Source organism: Bos taurus, chromosome 9, assembly GCF_002263795.3.
Source record: "Bos taurus isolate L1 Dominette 01449 registration number 42190680 breed Hereford chromosome 9, ARS-UCD2.0, whole genome shotgun sequence".
Taxonomy (NCBI): domain Eukaryota; kingdom Metazoa; phylum Chordata; class Mammalia; order Artiodactyla; family Bovidae; genus Bos; species Bos taurus.
The window spans coordinates 50364434-50376224 of record NC_037336.1 but is presented as its reverse complement, the minus strand read 5'-3'; the positions used below and the strand labels follow the sequence as shown (position 1 = coordinate 50376224).

At 32.9% G+C, this 11791-nt stretch overlaps 1 protein-coding gene across 1 annotated transcript; it reads right to left on the bottom strand.

Moving 5' to 3' along the window:
- Positions 1-1191: 1191 nt before the first annotated feature.
- On the bottom strand, positions 1192-6343 carry PNISR (PNN interacting serine and arginine rich protein). Its single transcript, NM_001078097.1, is given in 2 exon segments — positions 1192-4777; positions 6048-6343. Coding segments are annotated over 2 exon segments (1299 nt in total). The 5' UTR covers positions 6256-6343; the 3' UTR covers positions 1192-3686.
- Between the last annotated feature and the right edge of the window lie 5448 nt (positions 6344-11791).

Here is an 11791-nt window from a genome sequence, read left to right as displayed (position 1 = left end):
ACTGCTCAGTAATGGCCTTTTCCTTATGGCTTCTTACTAAAATATTGACTACCTCCTAAGTGGTTGCAAATTTATCAGTTGTCTTCAGAGCTCCCTTCTCAATCTCTCTCCCAACTGAAGGCAGAAAGCTCTGCACAAAAGAACATTTATTAGCATGTGTTTTATTTGCTGGAGTGAGATCCCAGGAAAAAGTAAAGTGAGTTTGCTTTCACATCAGTTCGACAACAAAGGCAGTGATTTGCCTTAATACCAAGAGGAAACAAAGTCTCTTGAACACCCACTGGTTTGCTTCAGTTAAGCAAAACTAGCTTACAGAATTTTCCTCTACAAGTATCAACAAAAGGCTTTTCCAATGATGCTTAAACACAAGTTGTGCTGGAAGGACTAGCAGCTATGTGATGTATGGTTGTCCTTGGAGTTATTTCCCAGATCATCTCCATGGTCTCACCCATACTGTAAACTAGAATCTACAGTTTATTTTGCTATAAAACTAAAAATCTATTTAATATTTTGAAATTCAATTTTATAACTTTATATAAACTTTTAAAACTCAAGTTAAGGGTAAAGTTCTCCCTTACAGGGAACAGCTTTATCTCTTTGAAATAACTCTACTACATCCACTCAGGTTTAATTGGTAAATTTCTGTATTTATAAATTTCCATACAAATTGGTAACTCAGGGTAATTTTATCTTCATATTACCAAAATCAAAATAGGAAATAGGAAAACCCTGTGGGTGACACCTAATAAACCTTTAGGGTATAAATGTAACTCATCACACATAAGTTATTTTAAGGGCTATTAAGTTATTTTAAGCCCATCTTCTCCTTTAGGTTTAGATATTACAAATTCTACTTAAAACTGAAGAACTTAAGGACTAGAAGTGTTTAAGACCTTATATAGTTTAAAAAAATGAGTTCCACAGTGATTAAGTGATTTGCCCAAAACCATCAAGAAGCAGAGCCAGGACAATCCAAATGAATCTATTTCCACTACACCATGCTTTGTACAGGTTAGAAACTTTAATAATTTATAACTACTATTTATAGTTCATGTCTTTCTTCGAAGAAAAAGAGTAACTCAGACATTAAAAAATAGATAATTTTTGGAAAGTTTAACTATTATGTATTATACCATTAGAAATAGATGCTTTTAAAAAAAGACATTTTACAAGGGTAGGAAACATGTACACTGAAATTCCACACCAGTCTTTATTTATACTTAGGGGCCTGAAACAAATCTTATAATTACCTCTTCCAAATTACATTTTATTCTCTTAATGGTGTGGTTTATCCCCATTACACAAAAACAAGTATGATTATTAATACACTAGAAATATTTTAAAAGAAAACCTCTTAAGACAGATTTTTATTAACCAATCCAGACAAATAATTATCTCAAAAAATTAATCTATTAATTTTCTGGTGGTGTCATTTTAGAAAAGATTTCATAACCAAATTACACATCTAATTAATTTATATATAAGTTTTAGCATTCACATCCCAAATCATGGAAGCCCTATTTTTTATAAAATCTTACGACTCAAGGTAAACATACTTCATTACATGTCAATGAAATGATGAATTTTCTAAACTGAAAACCCAAATATCTAACACTGATATATTTACTAGTAATCATATACATTAAGACTATGCTTTTAAAACTATCTACAGATTTTAAATGATAAGCTGGTATATTATGGCAGAGTAAACCAAACTGTCAAATACTACTTTTGGCTCTAGTTCATATCTTAAATGAACAAAAATGTGCATATCGTAGCCAGAATTTTTCTGTAGAATTTTATTTTGAAAATATTATTTCACTTGAAGATTGTTCTAAAAAACATTTTAAGATATGAAAATGTTATACAACTTATTTATTACAAATTAATCAGATAATTAGTTCTGTAATTAGGTACACGGTGTTAAGCTCATCTACATAAAAAATATTGCACATTTTCCTTTATTTTGTCTCCAGATGTGACTGATGTCTAAACTATATAGAATTCCAAACTATTTAAAAGTTACTGTGTGAAATGTCAACTTTATAAATATCAGAACTGCACTGTAAAACAATCATTTTGGTAAACATGCATTTATTCACAGTTGACTTGTTTCTTCAAGATAAATGCATAACTGCTCAAAATTATTTAAGAACCTATGTAGAGGTACAAGAGCACACTATTACAAGTCTATTTCTACCTTCATTTTGAGGAAACACTGATCTTGGCAAAAACCTGGCTTACTTTCAAATGAACTATTGCTGGTAAGAAGGCATACTTTAAAACTTTTCTGTGATCTGCACCTGCTCTTTCCTTTTTAAATTAAGATGTAAAAGCATTGGTTTCCAGAGGTTTATCTATTGTGGCACAAGTGAGTAATCATATAAAATGGACCCTAGAAGCAGTTCAGCATTTCAGTGCCTGCAGAGCCTCATTTTATTCCTAAGTTATGACTGCCTTAAGTTGCTAGACCACTCACTGATCATAATTTTAAGAAAGTGACAAAACCAAATCATTTTAATGTTATGAAATTGACACAAACCTGCATAACACAGTATTCTTCCACTGTGCTGAGGTTATATTATACTTTAAAAATATAAACAAACATATTCAATTATGAATTTTAGTTCTATAGTAATCCCTAAGTGTTTAAAATACACTTTAAAATAGAAGTGGTAACTACAGGATATAGTTCCGGACTTGAATTGCTATTAGTGTCAAACACAATCATTCCTTATAAATAATTCTAGTGGTGCACTGGTCTGATTGATTCTAGCAATTTCATTAACAGGAGTGAACCATATTTTATACACAGAGAATATATTACTTGAAAATCCCCCAAACAGGAAAAATTTAGAAAGCTGTCAAATGCCTCCAAATGAAAAGTAAAGATCTGTTTCTGGCCCTCTTCTACATCTTTATAGTTGGAATCTGACAAAAATCCACGGGTACAATTTACAAACTTTGACAAACTATTAAGTTAAAACCATTTTCTTTGGGGGAGATGAGAGGAAGTACCTTTAAAACCTGTTATACAAAATTCCAGCTGCCTTTTTATAAAAGTACGTTCCTTAGACTAAAATCATAAAATTAAGGTGCAAGAGTTTAACAAAAATGAACTAAAGAGCTTTATTGACATCACAGTACATTCAAGAATAATTTTAAGAACATTACAGCTGAAAGAGAATGGCATGTTTATAGTCTTATTATGCACTATGTTTTGAAAAAAATGTAATAGAAAGAAATCCTATTAAGTAACTTGGAGCAGCATTTGAAAAAAGTACACCTATTTACAGATTAAAAAAAAAAATTCTGGTTTCACCTACACAGCCACAATATGCCTCTATAATGAGACAAGCCCTTAAAACTCATGGAATTTTTTAAACATCATGGCATTGTTGCCACATCATTCCTCAGCGTTTACGACGGGGAGGGGTTGTTGATCTGAAAAAAAGAAAGGGAAAAGATAAAATTTAAAAATAAAAATGTATTTTATACTAAAGAATCTGCAATTTTCAAATAAATATTATTATATAGGATTTCTAAAATTACTTATGATTATGATCATTTATCAAGTACCAAACTGAGTTTATTAAAGAGAGAGAGAGAAAGGACACTTTCAACTTTGAATAAATTCAGTCAAATTTTTTTTTTTAAAAATCAGACAAAATACTTTAAAAAGTATACTACCTTGATCGGGACTTAGACTTGTGTTTGCGGCTTGCCTTCTTACCAGACCTTTGAGATTTCTCCATGGATCTCGATCGACTATGTTTAGGCTTCTTAACCTTCTTTTCTTTGCTACTTCCTGGAGATTCAGAACTGCTCCTTCCACTAGAATCAGAGCCTGAATGTTTTTTACTATCTTTGGTAGTGCTTTTCTTACTATCCTGTCTAGAATCATGTCTTATGATTTTAACAGATATAGAACCACTCCTAGAGAACGTTCTTTCACTTTCTCGTTTCCTTTTTAACCTATCATCCTGACTACTGAACTTAAAGTCTTTTTCTTCCCTTTTTTGTTTCTCTTTTCTTTTATCCTGTTCACGTTCCCTTTCTTTGTCTTTCTTTTTTCTATCTTTATCTATACTTCGACTCCTCTCCTTTCTCCTCTCTTGTTCTTTAACCTCACCTTTATGCTTATGACTGCTTCCACTAAGACTTCCACGTAGATCATCAATTTTACGTCTATCTCGACTCCTACTACGACTGGACCGATTGGTTCGCCTATCCCTTGAGCGACTTCTACTTCTACGTCTCTCTCGGGAAGGACTTCGATTTCGTCGTCTTTCCCTTTCAATGCTATTTCTGTTAGATCTCCTCCTATCTCTAATCTTCACTCTAGCCCTATTGCTCTCTATTTTAATTCTTCGAGAGTAACTTCTACTCCTACTACGCCTAGCTTTAATTGTTGGAGATCTACTCCTACTATGTCTCTTTTTTCTTTTAGGAGAAGAAGATCGGGAAGAAGTGCGACTACTACCTGAGCTAGAACTGTATGAAGAGCTAGAGACAGAACTACTAGTACTACTACTTCGGCTATTGCTACTGGAACTACCACTACTAGAACTTCCTGATCTACTCCTTCCTTGTTTCTCTTTTTCTTTATGTTCTCTTTTTGGTTCTAAAACTGACGTAGTTTCATTTGAAGTTCTTTTCTTTTCATTAACCACATCACCATCTGCTTCTCTTGCTTCTAGTAGTGATAAACTATTTTGCTCTTTATGGATAAATTCATTCATCTCTTTTGTAACCCTTTCTGATTGTTGCTTTTCTTCTGAAACAGAAAAAGACAAAAATAGTAAGACAGGCAAACATACAATGAAAAAACTTCCATACTAGCAAATTTCAAGCCGTAAGACTATAAAAATAGAGCAGCACTGTTCAACAGAAATAAAATGCAGTAAGCAATTCAGGGTTTTTTAACAGCTACTAAACAGTTTTTTAACAGCTACTAAAAAGAAACAGGTTTGAAATTAATCTTCATATTTTATTAACCCAATATATAAAAAATCATTTCAACATCCAATGAGTTAAAAAGAAAATCAAAATATTCTGCTCTTTTTTTGTGTATTGTGAAGTCTTTGAAGTCTAGTGTGTATTTTATACCTACAGCACATTTCAGTTTAAGCTGGCTCCATCTGAAATGCTCAGTAGCTACATGCAGTTAGTTACCTGTCTGGACAGTACAACAATGGAGCACCAAAGTGCAGAGGTACAGTAAAGCAGGTAAGAAAACATTTCCCTCTTACACAGTAAAGCAACCTGAAGGTAATTAGTTATTTATAGGAAATTTTTGGTTGTTAGCTCAATAATTACTTCTGAAAGTGTCCAGTAAGATTTTTCAAACAATAAAGTCTATGTAAATATTCTTTCACTATTCCTAGTATCATTATATAAACTAAGAGCTGTACACATGAATAACATTTTACATAATTAAATTCTACAGTGAAGTTGCTGAGATGTGTGTGACTCTTTGCGATTCCATGGACTGTAGCTTACCAGGCTCCTCTGTCCACGAAATTTTCCAGACAAGAATACTGGAGTGGGTTGCCGTTTCCTTCTCCAGGGGATCATCCTGACCTGGGGATTGAACCTGGGTCTCCCACATTGCAGGCAGACCCTCTGAGCCACCAGGGAAGCTCAACTGAATTCTAAAAAGTCCTCTACTGTCCTTAAATATGTTAGCTACAAATTACTCTTCAATAGTTTATAATGTATTCCTTTCAAAGGTCTTTTCATTTTAGGAACTTCAATGAGAAATAAAAAGACACCAAATAGTTTAACTTACAGTCAATAGAATTAATGTCTCCCAAAACAAAAAAAGTTTAATTTTTAGAAACTACATACTTTGAATAATATAATTAATTTTGACTTTTAAGTTTGATAAAAATTGAAAATGAGTCAAAAACCTTAGTTTCAATTACATCATATAGTATTTATAATCTAGCTTTGATTCTATCCTGTTATTTTTAGGTTCATTAAAAAATAATAAAAAGAAATACAAACTGAACTGTACAAACACTAAGTGAGTCTAAAAGATATACCTTCCATCTGTTTATCATGTAACAGCTGCTGTTCTTTTTCTTTTCTCCAAAAAGCTTCCTGTTTTTGCCGGATTCGATGCCGTAATTCCTCATCATCAGTGTCAGATGATTCAGAACCTCGGTTGCTCCTCTCATCTTCACTGTCTCCTGATCCATAACCACCCAGTCCACCTGTGTGCATAAAGCCCAGTCTATCACATGTAAACATTATTCTATGCACTAAAAACTTTTTAAGGTCCGAGAAGAAAGTTCATTTCTTTTTTCATTGCCTTTTCTTGGAAGAATATGCTTATTCGGGGTGGGGAGGAGTATAAATTACAATGCTTAAGGAGTATACAGAATCCTCAAGAAAACTGATACTTAATATCTTATTCTTTCAAGAATATTTCATATATTGCTCACCATAGGGAATCTTGAAAATGACTGTCTTATTGTCCCTGCTAACCAACAAAACTATTTAATAGGGCAGTAACAAAGCCTTACTAAAGCATAATCAATTCAAACTACCTTACACAAATTTATGATGATCCTGAAAATATTTCTAAAATTAACTCTTTCATTGTTCAAAGTTCAAAAATCCAAGGGATGCTAAATATTTTTTTTTCCTAACAATATTAGAATACTGTAATTCTCAATGGTACAGAAATGGCAAGGTGCTATATAACTGCTCCCCACCCTGAAGTGATCTAGATAGTAGTCGTAACAAAATCATATGGGCGTTTGGTTTTACCCATTTCTGCTGATCCTCACAAATATTAATTTGAAATGCAGATTCGGAAAAGGCAAGTTCAAGCTTTTATACACTTGATACTGTATCATGCAAATGGCAAATTATGAACATCACTACTATCACGCTCTAAGATAAACCCTTTCCTCTATGGTAAAACTTGACTTGCTACAATACAATCTAAATAAAGGTCCTTAAAAGCATTTATGGATAGGTTCTTCCCTAAGGCACGTATTCAATAATTATGAAAGTGAGCTTAAATGCTATCATGGCTAAATTATGTACTATTACAACTTGTACTAATAAACTATGAATTAGTCACCACATTTGTAATAATCTCACTGTGAATGCTTTAGTTTAAAAAAAAAAAAAAAAGCAAACCTTCTAGAGACTGATATAACCCTAAGACCTAAATTTTATACACTGAGTAGGCCCAGTACAGTTTCTAAACAGAACATGTAGAGAGACAAGGTAAGTGTGATTTTCCCTTTAAGGCCCTCTCACAAGTAAGGAGAATACTTACCGAGTCCAGTGAGGGAAGCCAGTGCACTGGACTGTGCCAGCTGTTTTGCAGGAGCTTTGTATCACATCAACAACAGGAACAACATGTTAACACAAATAGCCACGATTTCATAGTCATGAGAGTCTACGGTATTGTTAAATCTACTACTATTGCTGCTTTTTGGGGAGAGAAGAAACATTAAAAACATAACATTCATTTTAAACCAGTAGTATGTCTGGCCTTGAAACTATAACTCTGATGTGAGCTGAAACTGGTTGATAATGAGGGAAAATGTTGACCAATACACCGGTATTTTTATTTTTGAGGTATGGACCATAACTAAAATATTCTTTCAATATACTTTTTAAGTGTTACTAAAATTATGGGGGGGGTGGGACATATTACTTGCTTCTGTAAGAATTAAAAGTGGTAACTGTGAAAATTCTGAAGGTTCATAATTCAGTAGTCAAACTAAATGCATTAGAAATCATACACCTAATACCATGGTATCTATATAGTAAAAAAAAAAAAAATCAGGTAAAATTGAACATCAAGAATTTTCCACAGTACATGTTATAGAACAATAGCAAAATTGCTAATTTGTGCTTAGGTAGGCTGGATAAAACAAAAATATATGTATAGTTTTAATATGGTGTCTACAAATCTAATATTTCCCAAAGAGTTAGAACATGCAAGAGGATCCATAATCTGCTAGTAATTCAACAAGGACAACAAAAAAGTCCAGAGTAGCCACCAAAACCAAAGAGCCCCAGAAAAAGAAAACCAAGAACACCCACAATATACCTTTCGTTGCTTTCCGGTGTGCATCTTTGGCTATGTAATAAATTTCTTCATCTGTGACATCTAGTAGAATTTCAGTCAGAAGCATTTTTGTCAGCAACATCTAAGGAAGGATATTTTATACGTTTGTTTTTTATTCCTAATTATTACAGTTACTAACACAGTTTGAAATTTTCAAAAAAATTAAAAGGCAAAGCCATTTTATAAAACATTTTTAAAGATCAGATTAGCTATTCTAAGGAACAGAGTATCTTGAAAATTATTGTAAATTATCAGAACTTTAAAAACATTTTAAATCATATGGATTAAAATATATATAAGAATTTATCTGTAAAGCAGAAACACTGAAGTCTAATTCTGGAGACAAACATTTTTTTTTAAGTCCCTATTAATAAAAGTTTCCAGAAGTGTTTTAAATTGAGAGGAATATCCTTTCACTTAATAATATTATTAGTAAGCACCAAAATACTAGTTTCTTATGTCACTTTGGAATTTACATTAACCCTCAGCTCAAAGTAAAATCTAAGGGGAAAAAACAAGGAAAATAAGGAAACGGCAATTACTGCATTTTGTGAAATGAAATCCTTTTTTTCTTTATTACCATCGTATAGCATACAATAGACTTGAAGTAAGAGCTGCATTCTAGCACTTGTTTGGCTACCCACAGCTGTTTCAAATGTGGACCTCTCTGGGATCCAGATTACTCATCTACTAAAATAAGAGTACATCGAATCAGCATCATCTAAGGACATTCCAAAGATCACTGACCAACCAACATGAGAAACACAGCATATTATATACCCAATCTCAGAAATGTACAGTACACATTATAGACACTGAAGGCTGTGAAATCTTTCAATGAAATATCTTTAACTGTGTTAAACCTAGAGCTTCCTAAATTTTTCTATACATTCTTTTAATCTTCTACAGTATACAAAAAACACACTTTAGAAAATAATGTTGTGCTTAGTCACTCAGTCATGTCTGACTCTCTGTGACCCCATCCATGGACTGTAGTCCACCAGACTCCTCTATCCATGGGGATTTTCCAGGCAAGAATACTGGAGTAGGTTGCCATGCCCTCCCCTCCAGGTGATCTTCTCAACCCAAGGACCGAACCTAGGTCTCCTACATTGCAGACAAATTCGTTACCATCTGAGCCACCAGGGAAATGTTCTCTTGGGTCTCATGTAGTATTAATAAAACACTATTTAATCAAGCTGTCGATATTAGAAAATGTGCTTAATAACTGCTTTATAAGCTGTGATTTCATATATTATGAGTTACTTGGATTTTGCAGACAATAGTACCTAGCAAATATACATCTTATAATTGTTTTACAAGTTCTCAAGTTTAAGATAGCCAACCAAAAAATTTTTTTGAATTATTAACAAGATAAATCCTATAATATAATGCTGAATGTCATTATATCTCAAATAAAAATTTTTTAAGCCTGTACATGGTAAAGGGAAGAAATTTAACATTCTACCATTTGATACTCTTTCTCTTCTTCAGTCATCTCTGGTTCACTTTGCTCTTCTTGAGGAACTGGAGATGGACTTCTGGTGACTTTTCCACTGCTTGCAGCCTCAACATTTTCAGTGTCTTCATCTTCCTCATCACTATCCTAAAAAAAAGTAACAGCACTTTTTGGGCCACCCAAATTCATGTTTATGTCATAAAATAATTATCTTAAATATTCTATTTTAAAACCCCAAATTAAAGTCTATGAAACAGATACAGAAAAATGAAATTTCTCTCTAAATAACACTTTTGTGCTACAGATCTCATTTGGTAATTTAAAGAGAGGAAATACAAGATTACAAGATGGCTTTTGAGAATCAATTTCAATTTTTTCCCTTAGTTAAGTTTTCCTAAGATAAATAACTAGAAGCACATCATGCCCAGAGATTGATTTAATTAATATACATTATATTAATGGTCCTGAGATGAGTGGTATGTAGAATTTTGGATAAATGGGCCACACTCATATACTCAGTATAACTTTCATAGCTGTAAATTTAAGCTTTTTACCTAAAATCATTTGACTTAAAAAAAAAAAAAAACTAAAGTCAGTTTCCAGATCTAAACTGGTTACTGAAATTTGCTTTTTTTTTTTTAGCTACAAAATGGACAGATAAGCAAGAAATGAGGCTTACTTCAGATAGAAGAAATACCAGTTTTGTCTCTGTATAGCGTTAGGTTTTCAGTATTCAGATGGCACACCTTAAAAGGTAGATTCTTCTTTAGGCAAAGAAATACTCCATAGTCACTCTTAGCAACCATACTAAGTAAAAGCCAAGGTGATCACCTAAAAAATACTATGGAAAGACTGTTCGAACCAAAGGAAGACTACACGTAAAAACAAGTCCAAAGCATCTGGGAGAAAAGGGAGGACAATCTCCAGTTTTGCGATTTTTTTTGGGGGGGGGGGGGACACTTAAAAAAAAAAATCAAACTGGGAAATCTACTATTTAATGTAGAGATTTTAAAAATTTTTTATCTTTTTAAAGATAAAATTTAAAAGTGGCAGCCTGTTGTTTCTTATCTGCATAACACCCAGAACAAAATCACATCTTTGGTATTGTTATTTTGTTAAAAAAAAAAAAAGTAGCTTATGGCACTCATGGAATTGAAGCAAAGCCAGTACCTGCTTGAAGTGAAGTGAAAGTCGGTCAGTCGTGTCCGACTCTTTGCGACCCCAAGGACTATAACAGTCCATGGAATTCTCTAGGCCAGAACACTGGAGTGGGTAGTCTTTCCCTTCTCTAGGCGATCTTCCCAACCCAGGGATCAAACCCAGGTCTCCCACATTGCAGGTGGATTTTTTACCAGCTGAGCCAACAGTTAATTGGCTGTCCTTGAAACTTACTTCTGAAGGAAAAAAATGGCCTTGGGAGGAAGAATTATTTCCTGAATTGCACACTGGCCACTGCTGTGGCTGTCATACTAGCTAGAAGCATACTGCTGCTAAAGACAAAAAAATTCTCAAGCCATTCATGCCATCTAACTGATAGAGATTTAAAGAGTTAAAAGCTTATGTTACTTTCAGTACCTAAAACTTTCAGTATCAAAAACTACGTTATTATATCCTCGAGTGTAAGTATAGCTGTTTTATAGGCCATCACTGGGGAGTTCACTGTACTACAATAAAGGAACAGAGATTTGTTTGTCAAGATAAAACCCGTTATCTAGCATCTGAGTAATTTCTCTCTGAAATGAAACATTTTATATATTTGCTGCCCTCTTTTCTCCTTACTACCCTCAGTAACACATATATAAAAATAAAGTCCAGTATACTTAACTGAAAGTTAATCTCAAGGATACTACTCCAGTACTTTTTCAAAGACTAAATTAGTACCTATTTATTTTTATAAACTTTTTAAAATTGAAATATATTTGATTTACAATGTTTCAGGTATACAGCAAGTGCTTTAGTAGACATTTTTTTTTCAGATTCTTTTCCATTATAGGTTACTGATACTGAACACAGTTTCTGTGCTACACAATAGGTCTTTGTTTTTTAATTTTATATATAGTAGTGTACATCTGTTAATCCCAAATTCCCAATTTATCCCTCCCTCTATCTTTTCCCTTTGGTAAACATAAGTTTGTTTTCTATGTCTGTGAGTCTATTCTGTTTTATAAGTACGTTCATTTGTATCTTTTTAAATTCTCCATACGTATTCTTTTATTTCATATATCATTTCCACA